Here is a 23,186-nt window from a genome sequence, read left to right as displayed (position 1 = left end):
ATCTCAGGAGATTGGTATGTTAACATAATGCATCATTCATGAAGTTATTGTACAGGTATTTGTTATGTGTCAGTGTTGATAACAAAATTTTGGGCCCATACTATTCATATAGACCCCAAAGTGGGTAGCTACAGATACAGGTACGGGTTAGATGGGGTGTCCAAGGCATCCCTTTCATCCAGGACACCTCTGAATTACACCGGTTTGTGGGATGGGTTGGAGCTCCATTTTGAATGCCACATAACCGTTGTAGTTAAACAGGATCCTGGAGTAAAGGGATGAGTGGTTCATTTGTGGATTAAATTCACCTGCTGCAAGCGTTGATTATGACCCATCAAATAGTGGAATCTATATTGTTGGTCAATGTTATTTATCAACTGTAGGATGTATGCTAGAAATGGAGTATGGGCCGGCCTACCTTGGAATGGAGTCACAAGTTGGCAGTGTCCCAGGAGCCTCCTCTACCTAAACCCCCCCTGTAGTTCTGATTTATTTTTGTCCCTCACAGAATTGTAGTTTGGTTTAGACAGAATTATGATTTTGAGGATGTGTATTGTGCATTCCTGACATTTGCATAACTCCCATGCCACCAACCATCACTGAACTTAGAGTGAGCAGATTGTGACAAGTTCTTATTGACGGAGGCCATGACCTGCTTGTCATTGGTTAGTCATGGGTGGGTTGTGACTGCGAAGAAACAATATGACTGTTATGTCTTCTGCAGAGTTAAGGGTGGAGGGCCAAAAATACACTATGTAGCAAATAAGTTTGCATGTATGTATATATGTATGTGTCATATATATTTATCTATGTGTGTCTCTATCTGTCTACATAGATAGATATATATCTGTATATATATATATATATATACACACATGTCACCTAGCATTTGTGCAATTTATGTCGTAGTATGTGAAATGTATGCATGAATAACATGACTAATTTTGGCCCCTTTGACATGCCCACAGATGACACCACACCGGCAGATGAGGGGGTGCGTGGGGCCCTCATGAGAGTTGAGCACCATCTCCGGCTCCTGCAAGCTGACCTGCAGGACTTGAAAGACCAGCTGCTTTAAATTTTAATTTATTTGTTTTTCACTTTTGCTAAATGTATATGTTAATAAAATGTTTATGCAAGTTCACAGTTGTCGGTTTTATTTGCACTTTACATAGTATATGTGTAGATTGTTTATAATGTTTGACACAGGGTGTAATAGAAACCATTGCACTTACATTGCTGTAAGGGTTAATGTGGGCTATGCATGTGTTAGGCATGCTTGTAAGGATATATTGGAATCTAATTGATTCCAATTCCAAATAAGCTGTTTTTTATGAGGCTAGGTAATTGAATAAGTGGGTCATGTGATGTTTTGCAGAAGATAGTTCATAGTGGGTTTTTTGGCGGAAATACTCCGCTTACGTGCGGTAGCACCGCTTGGCTCCCGTTCGGATGCGGTATTCCCGAGCATACTCTGTAATACTCTGTGATACCGTGCCGAATCGGAGTGTTTCTCCCGCACACGCATGCTTTGTATGTCGTCCGTAAACACGCCCTGTTCTTAACGAGTGAGTCCGTCCGAATGCGGAGTACACGTGGGCGTTTCTACGGACGATGGCCGCATGCGGCAAAACACCGTGGCGTGCGGACCGCTCCGTAAGAATGCGGGAATATCCGCACCGATCTGAATAAGGGCCATATTTTTGAATATCTGTTCTCAGTTGCACAGAGTGTTATCTTAGACCCAAGAATCGCAGCATGGCTTCTGAATCCAGCTGATTGTAATCTATCATTTGAAGATTTAGTGAAGATACATTGTGAAAGTGTGGACCTGAAGACTACCTACAATTCTCAGCACACTCAAGTTTGTATAACAAGTAGTTGTGTTCTATGGGGGGGGGGGTATTCAATCCATGTAGATATTTCCGATCCTCTGAAGTATCTGCTGTCTTTGCGTAGAATAAATTTAATTCATATTCAATCTATTCAAATATAACATTTTTTATCTGTGGTACTTGTGTATTTTGGCGGCGCCCCCGATCTCCATCGCGCGATGAGTACATCGCATCGCATGCCATGCATGCGATGCGACGCGATTTTTGCCCCCTATTCGATGAAAGATTGTATAAGCACCCTAAAGGGTGCTTTTAAGCACCCTAATGGGTGCTTACAATGTTAAATGCACCCCCACGCCACCCAACCACTATAAACGTGAACCCGAAGCGTGGCGAGCGCAGCGGTACGTGTCCTACGACCTTTTCATACCCCCACTATCCACGTCGGCGTGGAGTTGAGAATAGAAAGTGTGGCGAGCCCGAAGCGTGGCGAGGGGATGCGGATACCTTCACAGTGTACTCAGGGGCAGATTTATTAAGCTTGGAGAAGAGATAAACTGGAGATAAAGCGGAGAAAAGGTAAAAGGAGATAAAGCACCAGCCAATCAACTCCCAACTGTCTTTTTCAAACACAGCTGATTGGCTGGTGCTTTATCTCCTTTTACCTTTTCTCCGCTTTATCTCCAGTTTATCTCTTCTCCAAGCTTAATAAATCTACCGCTCAATTCTGTGATTTGGGAGACGATTTCTTCCATGTTCTTCACGTCTATGGAACCCTCTAAAACAAAAACGATGAGCAGGGTCTGTCCTCACAGAAGAATCTCACACTATTTTCTTTTGAACAATTCCAACACGGTGTAAAGTTGTCAACTAAAATATCAATTAAATTTATATAATATAAGAAGAGGTAAAAGTTCCATTTTTAAAATGCCAAGAGCCATTATCCATGTGTTTTACAGCATCATGCAACTTGCAAGAGACTGAATATGTTGTATCATCTGATGGTGAAACTCCAGCATAAACTTCAGGTGAGTGTGGTGTGATTGGGATCAGGGTAATATTTAATCAAAGTAATCACCCACACACATACACACACTACCAAATTCCTGTGTACTGTTTCCTTAAACTGCTAAATCTAAAGAGCCAGAAGGAACTTTATTTAGTGTAGTGTTGTTAAACTTACAGTATGACTGCTCTTTGCTCCAGAGGGATACGGTCACTAGGTCTACAAGTATTGGGTCGACAAGCATTAGGTCGACATGCATTAAGGTCGACAGGGTCATTAGGTCAACTGAGCAAGAAGAAAAGATGTTCCCAAAGGGAGTTTCAGGGGCTGGAATGGGTAGATGCTCCTAGCAGCTGTGTATATAATGGGAGAGTTGTTCCCACTGGAAGAAAAAGGCAACCAAAAGGCAAATAACCACAGAGCTTATTGAGGAACGATTAAATGAATAAACCATGGGTAATTCAAAAATATACACTTATTACTTAAGATCCCATAAAATAAATTAGAACATGAACATACACTATATAAGTAAAACCAATTAGTTGGCATGTAACAGTGCAATCTCTCACATACAGTAGATGGCTGGTTTGCTGCTGAATCCCAAATTGACCATGTGACCTTATAACAGTCCCCTCTATTGGAAATATCATCTGAGACACTCGCTATATGTAGATCTCAATAGAATTAGCCCATTGGCGCATAGAGTTCCTGGAGTGGAGATGGTATCCGGAGCGAGTTCCTGGGCCCAAAGTGGTAGCTGGATCTGAAAGAGGAACTTGGGGTCCTGGGTTCTTTGTTAGGGAGGTTCTTTCAATCAGCAAGTGGTCGACCGTTGGCACATCAAGGAGAGATTGTTGTAGCTGGTACACTGACGCGTTTCGCCAGTCTAGCGGGCTTTTTTCAAAGGAGCCCTCAAGTATATGGGGAAGGTCGACAGTCAAAAGGTCGACATGAGGTTTTACACATTTTTTTGAGCCAACATATGCTGACAGGTGGTATTTCATGCCCTACCATCCACTAGGTGGTGGGAGAATAAAATACTGTAGTGTGCAAGGCACCATGCCCAAAGCATGGCGAGCCATGCGAGGGGATGCGGTGCTATGTCTCAGTGTCCATGTCCTGTGTCGAAATTCGGGACAAAACTAATGTGAAAAGACCCCATGTCAACCTTTTGACCTGCAGGGTTGCTGTGGTGTAAAGTGAGCTTCTGCTTTGCAGTGTCATTTTGCACCAGGAGCAGCGCCGAACCCCAATGACAGGCAGCCTTCAACAGAGCAGATCAGCAGATCCTTGATTGGTGAGTCAATTTTTTTTTTAGTTTGTCTAATTTTATTTTTGTTTATCCATCGGAGACACACACAGCTGATCAGACTGCACTACTTTCTCTGCCATGGGGCAGAAGTAAATTTGGTGAAACACCCGTTTTCTCATTATCTTAATAAAAAAATATTTTCGTAAATTGGCCCCTAAAAGACTATAAGCATATAATTTGGGCTGAGTGGGCACATTTGGGCAACTGTATTTTGTGTAAGCATGTAAGCTTGACACCTGTGTAAATCTGAACTTACTGTTTGAGAAGGAGACCTTTTTTTTTTTTTAATAAATACAACTATTTTTCTATAAAGCAAATTTTGCTATTATGTCATTGGTTATATCTTCATTTAACCCCTTCCCGACATTTGACGTACATTTACATCATGGCCGGGATGTACTTCCCGACGCATGGCATAAATGTACGTCATGACTTTAAACTGTCACCGCGTCTATAGACGCGGTGACAGAGGGACGATGGCTGCTGTCCCTGACAGCAGACATCTTCCCTCGTAGCCCAGGGGGGGCAGCGATGCCCCCCCCCATAGGCGATCGCTGCGATTGGCTGTTCAAATGTGAACAGCCAATTGCAGCGTTTTCTGTGTTCTGTGTATAATTTTGTCTCTGCTGCCCCCTAGTGTCCCAAAAAATTAAAAGGAGGTTGAAATAATGATGGTAAAATAAAGTAGACATATGGTCTTTGTTAGTTATTAACTATTTTGAGTGGTATGATTATTTGTCTCACAAGCAGAAAATTTAACATTTTGAAAATTGCTAAATTTTCCATTTTTTACGACATTTTGGTATTTTTCACAAAAAAAAACAGACTGTATCGACCAAAATGTACCACTTACTTAAAGTACAATGTGTCACGAGAAAACAATCTCAAAATCACTGGGATAAGTAAAAGCAATAAAAAGTTATCCCCACATAAAGTGATACATGTCAGATTTGAAAAAAAGGGCTCTGTCAGGAAGGCAAAAACAGGCTGCGGCGGTAAGGGGTTAAACATCTTGCAATTAATCTTTATTTTGTCATAATTTAGGTTTTTGTTGTTGTTTGCAGACAGAAGAGCTATGGGATTTGTTTTGCAACATAGAACTTCCATTAACCACTATTTTAGCTGGTAAGAATGGTCATTGTTCTTTATGGATGTTTCTGCCTTTACTCATCAGAAAAAGCAATGTAAAGGTGCATACACTCTCTTACTGGCCTTTAAGAAATTAAAGCAGACACAGAATAATAAGGACAAAGTGGTGTATCTTGTTAGACCAGGGTTGCCTACCTGACCCTCTCCTTCAGGGAGAAAATGCTCTGTTCCTGGACTACCCTGGCAATGTATGATTGCCATCAACTCTGATGATTAATGGGGCCAGATGGGATACATCCAAGTATACTAAAAGAGCTTAAAGGGGAGATGGTAAAAGCATTAACAGAATTAATCAACCAGTCACTAGCTACTGGAGTAATCCCAGAGGACTGGAAAACAGTGAATGTAGTCCCACTGCACAAAAGTGGAAGCAAGGAAGAGGTAAGCAACTACCGACCAGTGAGCCTTACATCAGTGGTAGGGAAATTGATGGAAACACTCTTAAAACAAAGAGTTGTAGAATATCTCAAAACCAGCACTTTACATCCGAAACAGCATGGGTTTACAAGGGGAAGATCATGTCAAACAAATCTTATTGACTTTTTTGACTGGGCGACTAAAGTAATAGATCAAGGTGGGGCTGTAGATGTATCTAGACTTTAGTAAGGCTTTTGACACTTTCCCACATCGCAGACTGTTAAATAAACTTGAAAGCTTGGGATTGGATTCTAAGATAGTTAAATGGATAAGATCTTGGTTGCAGGACAGGAAACAGAGAGTTGTAGTAAACGGAGTACAGTCAAAGGAGGGAAAGGTTACAAGTGGAGTACTTTATTGGTGATATTGCAAATGGAATTGAGGGTAAAATGTGTCTTTTTGTACTTCACAAAAGTTAAATCAGATTTCCTGTGGGTTGTCCACACTATTGCATAGTAAATCAGTGTTGCCTACTTTTAAAGTCTCATCTCTGGGAGGCCTGGAGAGGAGACTGTCAGCAGCACTTCGGGGGCAGGACCTGTTGTAGATATCATCAAGCCCTGCCCCCAGCAATTTGTTGGCCTTCGAGGAGGGACGGAGCTAAATGACTTGATTTGCATCTGAAGCATTTCCCTGGAAAGCTGAAAATTACCGCTGCCGCGGGGGACATGCGGGGGTGGGAGTTGGCTGTAATATGAGAAGCCTTGCTGTGACATCTATATGTTATATGTATTTCTTTATTCTAACTTGTCTCTATGAAGAAAATATTGCAACTAAAGGTACTTGGGCAAGCATTCAGTTACAGGCAGTGTGCACATATCAAGCATTTATAGGATCCAGATAACGCAAGTTTTCCTGCAAACCTCTTTGGGGTGTAAAGAAAAACTTGCAATGTCACGAAGCATCCATCCTACCCATCTGAATCGCCCCCTTGGAGTACCTGTTTTTATTTTGTAAAATAAAAACCCAGAACCTAAAAGTTGTATCATCTATAACAGATAACGTACAGTATATACTTATTTGATTTCTAGTAATGGAAAACAATACTATTCAAGTAAATGAAGAGGAGCTGAAAAAGACGTCAGTACTTCTAGGGGTAAATGAAAAATAAATCTTTACTTACATTTTAATATATACAACAGCTAATTTAAATTGGTCAATAAAGTGAGATAAATGTAAATGATGCGCTACTGGTCTTATGGAGTGCCTACATCACTACAATTTGATGTTTGATGGGTTGGGGTCCAAAATAAGGTATATACACACTTGCCTAGTTTTGAAAACTAGCTTCAGGGAGATAATAGTTCGAAATAGAATTTTGCACAGCGCCACATTGAGGGGCGTGTCATGCTCCACCCAAAGGGCGTGTCTAGTTCCATATATGGATAGATTGTGAACATGGCACCTAGAATCGGTGGTGTGTACTGCTACATCTGAGAGGAATCTTGTAAAATGACTTATACACAAATGACTATACTTGGTATACGTGCTGAGAAATGGTGCAGATGATTCATTGTAAATGTATCTGTCTATAATTCCTTCCCTCCCCCCCAAAAATAAAATAAAAATTAACAGTGTAATGTGGGCTAGGTGACATGAGGGAGATTGCTAGACTAATGAGGAAGAGAGGGAGATTGCTGCTTTTTCAGTGAGTCTCCTGCAGAATGCAGGAGGGTAGGAAGCTACAGTATACTTTAATATGACCAAGTAAAGATGTAGGAGCGAGTAGAGGTGGATACAAAGGGGAATATACAATTAAATTGGATAGCACTGATACAGTGTAAATATAAAGGCAATGTGTACAGTACGTCATTGAGACGTCAGAATAACTATAAAGGCAATGTGTATAGTACATTGGGACATCAGAATAACTATAAAGTCAATGTGTACAGTACATTGGGACTTAGGAGTAACTACAAAGGCAATTTGTACAGGACATTGGGACGTAAGAGTAACTATAAAGACAATGTGTACAGTACACTGGGACGTAAGAGTAACTATAAAGGCAATGTGTACAGTACATTGGGACGTAAGAATAACTATAAAGGCAATGTGTATAGTACATTGGGACGTAAGAATAACTATAAAGGCAATGTGTATAGTACATTGAGACGTCAGAGTAACTATAAAGGCAATGTGTACAGTACACTGGGATGTAAGAGTAACTATAAAGGCAATGTGCACAGTACATTGGGACGTCAGAATAACTATAAAGTCAATGTGTACAGTACATTGGGACGTAGGAGTAACTACAAAGGCAATGTGTTCAGGACATTGAGACGTCAGAGTAACTATAAAGGCAATGTGTACAGTACATTGGGACGTAAGAATAACTATAAAGGCAATGTGTATAGTACATTGGGATGTAAGAATAACTACAAAGGCAATGTGTACAGTACATTGAGACGTCAGAGTAACTATAAAGGCAATGTGTACAGTACACTGGGACGTAACTGTCACACTGATACTATTTAGATGGTGGCATAATACCTTACCATATTGTGCACAATGATTATTGCTCTCCAGCTGTCAGGAACAGGGACTAGTACAGTAAGATAAAGATGCAGTAGAATATTGGTCCATATGTTCCTTTACCTATACAATATATTTTTATATATTATTTTCTTCATTTTTTTTCAATTGGGTTTAGATGAGTGCACATTTTACGGCAATTTGTTCACAAGTGGACTGGTCCGAGAACTGAGCTGCAGGTACATAAAGTACATGTATTGCTACTTAAGAATAGTGGGCATTTGTGGCTACAGAAAATCTAGAGGATGACATCACTCCAAGCAAGTGAAATGCTACGCAACTGTCTGATTGTAGATGTAGTCTTTAGTGAGAGTGCTATGTGTTATCATAAAATTAACCCTATAAATGGTAAAAGTGTAGTTTATATTACAGATTCACCTTAAAGCACTGGAGCGAGAGGCACACCATGCTGCAGGAGAAAAGTTCAGATTAACAAGCAGTAATGAACTTCGACAGGTGTGCATTTTACTGTCTCCTATCTATCTATCTATCTATCTATCTATCTATCTATCTATCTATCTATCTACAGATAAGGAATCACATACACTGAATGGAAATAAAGTCTGGTTTTATTTGTAGCAGGTACACAGCATACCAACTTTGTCAATTCTCAAAGTACAGTATGTCAGATTTTCCAGCAGGCAACACATAGGCTTGACAATGCTGGAACACTCCAGAAAACCCTAGTGTAATCCCCACTATAGCTTGAAAAAGCTAAAGCGAAGCGCGCGCCGGCTAGCGGTGACGCTCACTCACTCACTCACTCACAGCACTTATTTTGATCTGTAATTTTTCCACAGGATTTACTACCAAGGGGTACACAACCGTACTGAGTGAACACCCACTATACTGTATGATCACCCACTGTTACTGGCCTCATACCAGCCTGTGCATGCCGCGATCGTGTTGATCACATTCAGCCACGTGCGGGCAGAGTGCTCATACAGTGACTCTGTTAACCCTCACTGGCTCTTTGGAAACACTGTGCATAGTAGGGGTTTATGTACTCATACTTTAAAGGACTGTCTGGCCCTTACACTATACAGCTATTATAGCTATCCTATACAGCCGACACAATCCTGTTAAACACTAAATGATGTATATTATTACTGATTGAGATAGAACAAGTTAAGCCAGCACTGATCTATGCGGATAGTGTTGGTTCTATGCCCTATACTCATAGTATTATTGAGCCAAAACCCCGCACACTAGTGTTGACGCAAGGGTCGACACATTGGAAAAGACTGATCTTTTTCCAATACATATCCAGTTTGGGGCTTCTTATTGAAGTATAACTTCTCATACTGATTCCATACATCGTATCAAGCATTTAATGGTATAATAAAACATTGTTGCACGTGACATGGTTACAAAATACAAGCAACCAATACCACTGCTTATCTCAGTGCACTTCCAAGCATTTGTATCAAAATAGTTGGTGAAATAAATACTTATGTGCAGGACTCCACTACAAAGATAACCTACTACCAGCACGGTTTATTTTAGTACATTCCCAACTGATTGTGACTATACTCAGATATTACTATCATATTACGGTAGCACCAATACAGTGCGATCGTCACGCTTGGTGACAAGACAGTCAGACTGATTGACTGTACTGTCTATTTCAGTGCATTTTATAATCTGAGATTACAGCGCATTCCTATTCATTCTAAAATTGTAGTGGAACTATATTGTTATTATATGACCGTTACCTGACCTGATGAATAAACAATCGGGCTGATCCACTGTAGCTCCCCGAGTTGTTCATATCTTACAAGACTTTCACGTATAAAAGCAACATCCATACAGAACTGTCGACACGAGTTGACACTGAATATGTACCATAAATACCAGATAATGATACTGCATGACCACGATCTAATTGACCAAGCTTGATATCAGGTTATATTAAATCTATTACATTTTGTGTGGTCCATATAGCGAATATACACCCCTATACCGGTAGTGAAACCCGATCTGGGCACCCACATATACTGTGGGATATTAATCCGTTGGAATTGACACAAGTAGTGTCGACGGGAATTCCTGTTAACAGTTTATTCATATACAATCTTTAGACTGTGCTGAGTGAGTGAGCCGCCGGTTTTTAAACACATAACATTTATGTTTTTTTGTCTTGTGTGTTTTTATATTTCACTTGTTTTAAACATTATCAATTAAAGTCAACTTTTATTCTTAAGAGTCAATTAAAGGTGCACCACACCGTGACATACTCTTTCCTCTTTTTGTCCTTTGCATAATCCCCACTTTCCCCTTAGCCTATTGCCCAGCCACTAAAAGGCAATGGGAACCCTGACCCTCTGCTCTGGACAAACAAAACAGGAAACCACAGGTGTTGTTAATTAACAGACAATGTTTCACACTAGGGGTAATTTCACCCAATATCTTTAGGAAAACCCAGACTAGATCTAATCAGTCCTACTGCCATTCTAAAGCTTGACCCTGTTGTTCCACATTACCTTCATGTGGAACATTTCTGACTCTGCCACGATATATATCTCTATCTATCTATCTATCTATCTATCTATCTATCTATCTATCTATCTATCTATCTATCTATCTATCTATCTATCTATCTATCTATAGATGCAGGATCCGGCACTCTCAATGGTACTTAGGTAATGGCCCCGGTGCCCTCTGAAAGAGGATAATACAGATTGGTGCATGGCGCTGGCGGCACTCGATAGGGGACTTGCAGACGAAAAAAGCTGAATATATGTGCTGACTAGTTGCGGAATGTTTATTCCTTCATCAGAGTACAAAAAGCAGAGTGAACAGACTTACCTAAATAGGCTTCCCACCCCCGTGCACACAAACAGCAGGTTCAGCGTGGACTGGCGCTGGTGGCGGATGATGACGTCATAGAGGCGTACCTCACGCTGACCAAGACGTGCTGCCATGGAAACCTGGTGATAAACAAAACAAAACCATGAAACCAGAGACATAGCGTTATGCTGTGTATGACTCGTATCCTATCAGCCGCATGTTGTACTGCTAGTGATGGACGTACTGGCAATTAACATGGGAATAGACAGATAAGGAGCAGGGTGTTGACAGACAAGGACAGTCAATTCCTATATATATATATATATATATATATATATATATATATATATATATATATTATTTATTTATTTATTATTTATTAACAGTTTCTTATATAGCGCAGCATATTCCGTTGCGCTTTACATAGGGGACAGTGAAACAACAAAACAGGGTATTTACAGACAGTCAAAATGTAGGAGGGCCCTGCTCGCAAGCTTACAATCTATAGGGAAATAGGCATTGATACATAAGGATAGATACTGTATTCTTTATTGCATCGATTCCACCAGAATGCAAGGTTCTATGACTGGTTCTGGAATTTGATAAGCTTGCCTGAAGAGATGAGTTTTTAGGGAACGCTTATAGGTTTGGAGACTGGAGGAGAGTCTTATTGTGCCTGGGAGGGCATTCCACAGAGTGGGTGCAGCCCGAAGAAAGTCCTGCAGTCGGTAATGGGAGCGAGTAATGAGTGTGGATGAGAGACTCAGATCTTGGGAGGAGCGTAGAGGTCGTGTTGGATGATATTTTGAGATAAGAGAAGATATGTATGTTGGTGTAGTTTGGTTTATGGCTTTGTGTGTAAGTAAAATAATTTTGTATTGAATACGGTAGAATACAGGTAACCAATGAAGTGACTGACAGAGTAACTTTGCAGACGATGAACGTCTGGCTAGGAAGATTAGCCTTGCAGCTGCATTCATAATGGACTGTAGTATATATATATATATATATACACACACAGTGTTAGGCCGGCATTCCACAGCTCAGTTCCTGGTAATGGCACCAGGTGCCTTCCTCTGGCAACCCCCTCGGGATTCCACTATGTAGTGCAAGGATAAGGCGGCACTCCGGTGACTTGGAAAAAATACAAACAGAGACCTGTTTCTTTTGTCAACGTTTCGAGAAATTTAATCTTGTCATCAGGATACAGGGTAAGTAAATGGCAAACATTATATAGCCCCAACCTCTGTGTCAGCTGATCAATCAGCTCCACCCAATGGAACACACCTGGGGGAGAGTCAGTAATCAGAATGTGGTACAGAACATGCAAATGCATGATAAAAATAACATGAATAGATACATGCAATCAAACTTCCTAACAAAGTGAACTAAAAGTGCAAAGAATATAAATATTACAAAAATACATATAACATATACAAATTACACAAGCTGGAATTGACATTCAGATTCACTGGATTCATGGTGATGCATTTAAGCACAGCAAGTCTGTATAACGATCTGGGAGACCTATGACCTCTTGTGGTCAATTAGGAGAATGGCGTCAAAAAGTCCTCACATTGCAGATAAATTTAGTATATCGATACTTTAATGGTCATATAGCACTAGGTGAGAAAATAAATGTTAGTAATGTACTGCAATCTACAGGCATACATACATACACACATACAAGAGTCCTTTACAAAAAAGAACTCAAACCCAGGTTTTCATTTAGACCGGACGGTCTAAATGAAAACCTGGGTTTGAGTTCGTTTTTGTAAAGGACTCTTGTATGTGTGTACAATGATAATGATAATACCAGTATAGTTATCCGCCCCACCGATAAAGGCGGGGGAATTGTGATTTTTAGACAAATGTGATTACATTGCAGAAGTAATGCCACAGCTGAACGATACAGATTGTTACAAACGGTTAACATATGATCCGACATCAGCATATAAGAGTGAGATCGATGCAGTAATTGATATGCGTGTTACAAACCGTTGACACTTTGAAGTTCCTGAAACAAGATTTTCCAAAGATTCCGTTACTATATGTGCTCCCTAAGATCCACAAGAGCCTAGCGGCCCCCCAGGCAGACCCATAATCTCTGCCAGGGGGTCACTAGGCCAGCCACTGTCACAGTTTGTGGATTTTCATCTGCAACCCGTGGTGGTACAGACCCCCTATGACCTCACGCATGACACTACTGATTTTTTGTTAAAATTATGTAGGTTTGGAAAGCCTCCCCTAGATAGCTTTCTAGTAGCCCTAGACATAAGCAGCTTATATACAAATATCTCTAATGAGGATGGGACAGCAGCAGTAACAGAGATTCTTATAACGAGTAGTAAGTACAGTGGTCCTCCCATTGACTACCTCATACTCCTTATGAATATTATTTTGCACAAGAATTATTTCTTATTCAACAATGCATTTTTTCTGCAATTATCTGGGACCGCTATGGGGTCAAATATGGCCCCAGCATGTGCTAATTTGTATATGTATTTTTATGAGAAAACATTCATTATGGCTAACCCCGAATTCTCTAAGTATATAAGCTTTTATACAAGGTTTATAGATGATTTATTCCTTGTATGGACTGGCAGTTTGAGACAACTGGAGTGTTTTGTTAGTGACTTGAACCTTCTACCTGGACACATCAGGTTCACATATAAGAGTGACCCTGTTACCATGGACTTCCTAGACATAACAAGTACAGTGATTGATGACACCTACACTACTAGGGTCTTTAAGAAACCGACTGACAAAAACACACTGTTGTCTTATTCGAGTTTCCATCCTCAACGTCTTAAAAGAGGATTGCCCTTTTCGCAACTGGTGGTGGTGGGGGGGGGGGGGCAGATTACTTCTGACAGGAGTGAACTATAGAGTGAACTGCAATTAATGGCGCAGCGATTTGTGGCACCTAGAAGCATGGCTGTGTACTGCCTACATCTGAGAGGATTTTTTTTAAATGACTTATATCCAAATGTAGATGAGCCCCAAAGCAGTTAGTAAGAGCTACTATACTTGGTAAAGTGTTGGGAAATGCTGCTGATGATTCAATGTAAATGTATCTATCTCTCATTCCTTTTTCCCCAAAAAATGTAACAGTGTAATGTGGGCTAGGTGACATGAGGGAGATTTCTAGACTAATGAGGGAGATTGCTGCTATTTCAGGGAGTCTCCTGCAGAATGCAGGAGGGGAGGCAACTATGCATTATATATAACGCTACAGTGCATAAGAGGGTTTTTTTTCTGTCTATACTCAAAACTAAAACCATTTTGGTAAATTTACATCATTGCAGCTTTTTCAATGTCTGTATGTATTGTTTAGGTGCTTTTTGAAAAGTTGCACTTACACCTACAGTGTAAAAGCAAGCTTCCGCGGACAAACTTGTGCCATTTACCATCAACAGCTGAGCCCACGGTAAGAATAACTGGTGAATAACTTCCTCTAAGCATTTACATACAATATGTAAGTTTATGCTTTTATTATTACTATCCTATATTAAGTTCAACATACAGATGTGTCCTCATAAACAATTGCTGCAGTCGCGCTAAACATCCCTTCTCGACACGTCGGATCCATCTGGCTTGGCATACATTTTGCCTGACTGTGCCTAAACCTCTTCATGAGACTGCGCTGAGTAATTTGATATGCATCATTTGTATATCTGTGTGTGGCTGAGCCTGAATCTGTATACAATATTGCCGTTTTCTTACTGCAGATTGCAACTACGATGCACTTTTGGGGAAAAAATTACTACACAGTAGTCTTGCCAAATTGCATATTAAAGCTAGATGTATGCGGATATATATGTATGCTGCATGATTTTCTCAATTCAAACTTGACCATTTTAGTCATATACTATATCAAGTTCCTTTTTTCAGACGTTGGTTTTCAGAATAATTTGGATAACAGATATTCGGATAAGGGATACTCAAAGTGTATCTGTTTCTCAAGCTGTCACCAGGTTACTAATTGTGCATCTTTTAACCCTTTTGAGTGCTAAAGAAATTTGTCAAAATAGGTGTGAAAATTGCCAAGAACACCTTTTTATTAACCTTTAAAGTGCCAATGTTGATGGGAAAGATCCTCAAAATATCTTCTAAAAATACCAGCGTCGCCCACAGCGACTATTCTTTTTTTGGGTGCAATATTTAACTAAACTTCAATTCATTGACTTGGCTGTATTTGTACAGGTTAAGTATCCCATATCCGTAGATCTCGTATCCGAATTATTCCAAGAACCGTGGTTTTGAAACAATTAAAAAAAAAATAGTCCCCCGGCGTCCATGGCTGGCCTTCAGCATCCTCTCCGGCGTCTCCAGTGGTCCCAGGAGTGCTTTGCGTGAGTGTGTGCGCGCGTCGGTGAAAGCACTCCTGGGACCACTGGAGACTCCAGAGATAGAAACATAGAATTTGACGGCAGATAAGAACCACTTGGCCCATCTAGTCTGCCCCCTTTTTTAAACATGTTACCTCAAACCATATTTGATCCTTATTTTTTTGTAAGGATATCAATATGCTTATCCCAAGCATGTTTAAATTGTACTACTGTATTTGCGTCTACCACCTCTGATGGTAGGCTATTCCACTTATCTACTACTCTTTCTGTGAAAAAATTCTTCCTCACATTTCCCCTGAATCTTCCTCCGTCTATTTTCAGTACATGTCCTCGTGTTCTGTTGCTCCTCTTCCTGTGAAGAATGTCTCCCACCTGTACCTTGTTAAAACCCTTGATATATTTGAAAGTTTCTATCATGTCCCCCCTTTCCCTTCTCTGCTCTAAAGTATACATATTAAGATCTTTTAGTCTTTCCTGGTATGTTTTGTGATGTAGGCCATGCACCATTTTAGTTGCTCTTCTTTGTACAGTCTCTAATGTATTTATATCCTTCTGGAGATATGGCCTCCAGAACTGAACACAATACTCTAGGTGAGGTCGTACCAATGACCTATACAGTGGCATTATTACTTCTTTCTTTCTACTGCTGATACCTCTCCCTATGCAACCAAGCATCTGACTTGCCTTCTTCATTGCTTTGTTACATTGCCTACCTGCTTTTAAGTCCCCTGAAATAGTGACACCTAGATCCCTCTCTTCCTCAGTAGTTTCCATTATAGTGCCATTTATACTATATTGAGTCTTTGGATTTCTACTAGATTGTAAGCTCCTCCGAGTAGGGCCCTCCTCCCTCCTGTTGTCAAAGCCCACGTCTCTTCACATTTCACTCACAGCTCTCCTATACTCCAACACTCAGTGACCATCTTTGTCCGCATACTTGTCTCCATCATTGGCATCAAGCCTCTAGTTGTATGTTGATTGTGTCCTCACTACTTACATTTAAGCTGTAATGTGTATTGAACTGTGGCGCTCTTTATTTGTACTGTATTTTTGTTATTTATTCAATGTTATGCCAAGCTTTGTCTCCCTGTATTGTTCCTTTGTACGGCGCTGCGAAACACTTGTGGCCCCTTATAAATAAAATTATAATAATAATTATAATAATTTCTGAGACCCAAGTGCATGATTTTGCATTTTTTGGCATTAAACTGTAGTTGCCATTCTCTTGACCATTTCTCTAATCTACCTAGATCCTCAATCATTTGTTTTACCCCTCCTGGTGTGTCTACCCTGTTGCATACCTTTGTGTCATCTGCAAAAAGGCACATTTTACCCTCAATTCCATTTGCAATATCACCAATAAAGATATTAAAAAGCACCGATCCAAGTACAGATCCCTGGAGTACTACACTTGTAACCTTTCCCTCCTTTGACTGTACTCCGTTTACTACAACTCTCTGTTTTCTGTCCTGCAACCACACTCTTATCCATTCAACTATCTTAGAATCCAATCCCAAGCTTTCAAGTTTATTTAACAGTCTGCGATGTGGGACAGTGTCAAAAGCTTTACTAAAGAATAGATAAGCTACATCTACAGCCCCACCTTGATCTATTACTTTAGTCACCCAGTCAAAAAAGTCAATAAGATTTGTTTGACATGATCTTCCCCCAGTAAACCCATGCTGTTTTGGATCCTGTAAATTGCTGGTTTTGAGATATTCTTCAACTCTTTGTTTTAAGAGTGTTTCCATCAATTTCCCTACTACTGATGTAAGGCTCACTGGTCGATAGTTGCTTACCTCTTCCTTGTTTCCACTTTTGTGCAGTGGGACTACATTCGCTGTTTTCCAGTCCTCTGGGATTACTCCAGTAGCTAGTGACTGGTTGAATAATTCTGTTATTGGTTTTACCAGGTCCCCTTTAAGCTCTTTTAGTATCCTTGGATGTATCCCATCTGGCCCCATTGATTAATCCACTTTCAGTTTTGAGAGTTCTGTGAGGACTTTCTCCTCTGTAAATGTACTTGTCTCTCCCTCAGTTTTCTGACTATACTTGCAACTTAACTGTGGCCCCTTCCCCTCTCTTTCAGCAGTGAATACTGAGCAGAAATAATTATTAATATTATCTGCTATTACATTGTCCCCCTCAAGAAAACTTCCACTCTCTGTCTTTAGTCTAATTATTCCACTTTTTGTTTTTCTCCTTTCACTTATATACCTAAAAAAGTTTTTCCCCCTTTACCCACTGACTGGGCCATTTTGTCTTCAGCCTGTGCTTTTGCACATCTGATTACCTTCTTAGCCTCCTTCTGTCTAACAAGATACACCTCTTTGTCCTCATTCTTCTGCGTCTGCTTAAATTTCTTAAAGGCCAACTTTTTTGCTTTCACAATACTTGCTACTTCTTTTGCAAACCACAATGGCTTTCTTTTTCTTGTGTTTTTCCTAACTCTTTTGACACAAAGTTCTGTTGCTTTTAGAATTGCACTTTTTAATTTTTCCCACTTATCCTGCACTCCTTCCAAGTTTTTCCACTCTGCCAAAGAATCCCTTACAGAGTTTCCCATCTCTACAAAATCAGCCTTCCTAAAATCTAACACCTTTGTTTTTGTGTGCGATGAGTCAGTCTCTGTCTTTATTTTGAACCATACTGCTTGATGGTCACTGGATCCCAGATTTTCACCCACATTTATGTCAGATATTCTGTCACCATTTGTAAGTATTAAGTCTAATATTGTGTCCTTACGAGTGGGCTCCCTCACCAATTGCTGGAGGGATGCTCCTTGCAAGGAATTCAGCATGTCCCTACTTCTGGTGGAACTTGCAACAGGCAGCTCCCAGTTTACATCAGGTAGATTAAAGTCTCCCATGATTATCACCTCTTCTTTTAATGCCATTTTATTGATGTCCTGCAATAGGCTCTTGTCTAGTTCCTCTTCCTGACCTGGTGGTCTGTAGATCACCCCTATACAAAGAATTGCCTTCTCCCCTGTTTCTATGGTCACCCAAAGGGCCTCCAAAGGGCCTCCGTTTTTTCTTCAATACTTTGTATTAAGGTGGTGCTGAAGGCCTGCTTTGGACTCCGGGGGGACAATGTGGATGCCGAGGGACCACCGGGCACCACCAGGGGACAAGTAAGTATGCCTAAAAAAAAGTTATTCCAAAAAACAAAAAATTCCCTTATCCGGAATGCTCGTGGTCCCGAGCATTTCGGATAAGGGATACTCATCCTGTATTAATTTATACTAAAAGAACATTCGCTGTGGGCGGCGCTGGCATTTTTAACAGATATTTTGAGGATCGCTCACAGCAACATTGGCACTCAAAGGGTTAACATTTTATTTTATATGTAGCGGTACTTTTGATAGATCAGCAACTCCATTGTCATCTTACTGGTAGAACACCTTTCTTTTGACATTGGTAGATATATAATGGGGAGCTGAGTGTCATAGTAAAAGGGGCCGAGAGAGAAAAAATGTTCAGATGGCCTTTCTTGCACCTCTGGGGAACTCGGACACTAATACACATGCCCCTATTAAATAGACATCACTATGGGTAGATCAGTACAATAAATATGTACAGGGCCGGCGCCACCACTAGGCAGCTTTAGGCATTTGCCTAGGGCACCAGCCACTGGAGGGCGGAAGCTTGAGCAGGTGTCGTTACCCCCGCCCCCCGTGGAGTGACTTGGCGGCTGCCGGTGCCGCATCGCCTATCCCCCCTCCCCCCGTGGAGCGACTCGGCGGCAGCAGCAGAGATGAGCGGCCACTCTTCTCCCCCCCCCCACCCCCCCCCCCCCAGTGTGGAGCAATTTTCCGGCTGCCGCCGCATCGCGCGTCTATCCCCCCGCCCCCCCATGGAGTGACTCGCCCCCGGCAGCAAGCAGGAGGTGAGCACCGGCACCCCCCATCACCAACACCCCCCCCCCCCGCCTCGTGAATTGGGTGAGTGCCGGGGCGCAGTCTGTATCGCAGTCTTTTGCATTTAATATACATGGACTTTTTCTGTCCACTGTTTATAGCACATTGTCTTCCATTTCTGCGGTTATAAAGTAAGCATGTCCATGTATATCTTTAGTTGCATCAACTTGAAGATCTGCATCCATTGCCCAGAATTATTTTACAGTTCAGACAAGTAAGTTTTAAATGTCTTTATTGGAAAACACGTATTCTTCGTTTAGTTAAATGTATACAGCTGTAAATCAAAACAAAAGGAGATGCATTTACAACACATTTAATATTGAACGGTATCGTTTAAAAACAACCTAAAATGTGTATGGACCGTGCAGTGCTGTTGCTTATTTGGAAGCACAGTGCACTTATATGGCAATGCAACAGGTAGGCATCTGATATAAGTAGAAATCCACTTCCACATCCTAGGATGCAGCATCGGATCCAACCAGGGCTGCCATCAGAAATTGTGGGGCCCAGAACTGACAAAATAGGCAGCCCCCCCCCCATTGTTACAAAAAATACTATTGTTATTATTATTATTATTATTATTATTTAATTATCTAATTATTTCTCTTTCGTCCATCATGGTGACACAGCTCAACCATGGGATGTAGGGGGGTCCGCAGGAGCAAGGCACCTATGCTGACTTATTTTGAGAGGCAGGCTCCTCCCTTCTGCATCCCAGAATTCCTCAGTTCGTTTTAGGTGCGCCCCGGAGTGGGTGCCTGTTGACTGGCTGCTGACTCCAGCCATTTTGTGTAGAGTAGCTAGGTGTTTTTTATTTTATTAATATTCACTAGTTTGTGCAGGTGTCCAGTGTGTTACTTCCACAGGAAGTTTATACACACTGAGAGCGCAGCAGAGGCTGACAGAAGCGTGTCCTGTCAGCTCTCTGTGTGCAGAGGGACACAGCTGCGTCTTCTCCACAGCGCTTCAACCTCCCTTACAGAGAGGTTTCCTGGGCACCGTGGGGCGTCCTGAACTGGCTGCCTGCTTAGGGATGTTGTGGGGACAGGCCCCCCGCAATGGCAGACTCCATTTTCTGGGGTTTATAGGCTGAAAACCTGAGTTGAAGCCTATTACAGGAGTCCAGCGCAGCTGGACGCTTCCAAGTGGTCCCAGAAGGAGGGGAGACACTGCAGGTGAGGAGAAACACTGGTGGGAGCGGCTGAAGGGGGAGAAGGCACCAATAGGCTTCCTTCCCCGCTGAAGCAGGGACTTGGTCTCTTCCTGCCATCTGTTCTGGTGCCCTTTCTCTCCATACTGCGGAGCAGAAGGAGGATCTCATTACAGTTTAGAGGGAAGTTTCTCCTGGGCAGCGCTTTCCTGGTGATCGCTGAGGATCCATTGCAGAAAGCAGACAGATAAGTACACTGCTACATTAATTGCCTGACATTGTGCACTGTGTGTTATCATGACAGTAAGGTGTAGTACTGCTGCTCTGGGGGAGGGAGCGCCTGCCATGTTAATTAACTGCAGATTTTGTGGTGTTAAACTAACCATTGAACAGATGGATCAGGGGGATTTGTGCTCCTCATGTGAGTGTGTGCCCAGTGAGGCTCAAGTCCAGAGGTCTGCACAGTCTGAACCTGCGTGGGCGGCTGCATTGGGGAGGTCTATGAATGCCTTGGTTAAGGTTTTAAGTAGGCAGAGAGATGATCTTGTGAAATCTCCTGGCCCTCTTTCCCCCTCTCAACCATCTGTGGGCTCTATTACACATCTCAGGGGGACCATCTTAGGTCATGCTGGACACTGCACAGTGTTCATAAAATGAATGTGTTTATGGAACAACTTGCCAAAATCCCTGAGGTTACTTCTCCCAGACACCCCTTATCTACCTCCCCTATTGAATTTAGTTTCTGATGAGGAGGGTGTGTGCGCGGAAGATGTATTTTGGGACCAGAAGGAAGAGGTTGAATCTTCTGTCCCTGTATTGAGGAATTAATCCTGGCAGTTAAGCAGACTTTAAATCTTTCAGAGGAGGATAAAGTACCTGCTCATTATGTTTTCAAGAAAATATGCAGAGATTCTGTGACATTTCCCTCGGATGAGGGCATGATTTCTCTACTGGGGGAAGCATGGAAAACTCCTGACAAGAGCTTCTCATACCTAAAAGGTTTGCTATCATGTACCCAATGCCAGAGGAACATGTAAACTTATGGGAGAAGATCCCTTTAGTGGATACGCCTTATCAAAGCTGATATTTATATGATCAAAGAACAATAAGTGAAAAGCGTAGGTTAGATAGATTCTCCGTAAACAGTGTATTTAGTCCCTAATGGACAAAAGGGGATTACAGAAATAAGAATATATACAGAGTAACACGTGATACACTTATCTAACAATAATAAGTACTTTAAAAACACTTATAAAGATGCAGAAACAGATACAATCATAATCAGCCACATTACATAAAACGGGAATACAAATGTTACCGTCAGGGAAATAGCGCAGCGCAGTCCGGTCGGAGCTCGCTATATTCAGATTGAACTATAGTCCGGGTTAATGGTGAGGGGATTCATCAGCAGTTCCAAAATAAGAGAAAGAGCCAGCAAAGGGATGGCTATCTTATAGGGTCAGAAGGGGGAGGACAAAGGCCATTCCTATTGGTCAGGGTTCGAATGTCCAGTCCTCAGTGATTGGGCAAGGTATTACATCTGGCTTGGAGACGTGCAGGGGGGGAAGGGTACTTGGGTGTCCTTTTGTTTGCTGGCATGTCGTCGGGGGTCGTAAACAGCAACACAAACTAGTTACAACTGCATTCCTTTGTCTCATACAGGACACATGATAAAAATACATATAATAGGTATTTTGTCCGTAATTATCAGACCATGGGACTTGCGAATATTTGGCTGTGACCGGAATGCTGTGTATGGGACACTGAACATAATGATACCAAACATGTACAGAAACAATCGTGTATTTCTAATTAACCTATGTGTAGTGCACTAATCCTTTAATTAACTATATTTTATTTAGTGTTAGTGGCATTATGAATTTATGTGTAATAGTATGGCTGCGCTTCTGGTCCACTTTGTCACACAGACTCGGGTATGTATACTTTATTTGCGCAACTCTGCGAACCAAAATGGCGGCCATACTATCCTAAAATGGCGTGTATAAAACTCGACATTGACAGTCCACCCTTTGACAGTAAATATAAAACTGTCACAGTACAAACATTTTTCCTAATAACACAGAAATTCATAATCCTAACAGAGAAATTTGGGATCAGTGAGTCAAACATATAAGGGGAGTAAACCATCTGCTCTTTGGCCAATCCAGGATCATGGATAAATGAGGGGCCACATTTATCGAACAATCTACTCAGGGTGACGAAGGATAATGTACAAATCTTGGGATAAAAATAAAAACAGGGGAGGTTACACTATATACAATTGTTTTTTAGATATGGCATCCTTTGGTAGGCATTGTTTGTGACAACAGACCCTTGAACTCTTTGTTGTCTCTCTTTTTGGTATGCTTTTAAGTATGCTGGTATTATCACTATCAAACATCCGGTCCTGGGTAACGTGTCAAGCTTATAGATTCTACCTTGACCTAAACTGGGACGGGTAACACACTCTCAGAACTCTGTATCCTCTGTCCAATACCTGGCAGCAGTGCGAAAGCAGTATCCTTGACTTTGAAGATAAGAACGGATAGTGGGGGGGGAGACAAGAATAGGACCCAAAATAATGGAGAAAACTGAGAAAGGAAAAAAAATTGTTAGTGATCCTTCCAACCTGTTACCAGTGGGGTGTGTCACAGTCCCTTTTGTAGCTTGTACAGGTTGCTTGACCTTAGCTGCTCTCCAGTCCTCCGGAATGGTGCCTCTAGC

General features: G+C 41.4%; 1 protein-coding gene across 1 annotated transcript in view; it reads left to right on the top strand.

The window, feature by feature from the left end:
- POLN (DNA polymerase nu) overlaps window positions 1-23,186 on the top strand; it is a 129,145-nt gene that overhangs the window by 35,569 nt on the left and 70,390 nt on the right. Inside the window, 7 exon segments of the mRNA XM_083151402.1 lie at window positions 1,722-1,864; window positions 2,795-2,863; window positions 5,218-5,278; window positions 6,751-6,815; window positions 8,624-8,707; window positions 14,379-14,471; window positions 19,470-19,526. Of these exon segments, the coding sequence (XP_083007528.1) occupies window positions 1,722-1,864; window positions 2,795-2,863; window positions 5,218-5,278; window positions 6,751-6,815; window positions 8,624-8,707; window positions 14,379-14,471; window positions 19,470-19,526 (572 nt within the window).

Source organism: Crinia signifera, chromosome 1 (genome assembly GCF_055691185.1).
Source record: "Crinia signifera chromosome 1, ASM5569118v1, whole genome shotgun sequence".
In the NCBI taxonomy this organism is placed as follows: Eukaryota; Metazoa; Chordata; class Amphibia; order Anura; family Myobatrachidae; genus Crinia; species Crinia signifera.
The sequence above is the reverse complement of the archived record's forward strand: the minus strand, read 5'-3'. Positions and strand labels throughout refer to the sequence as shown.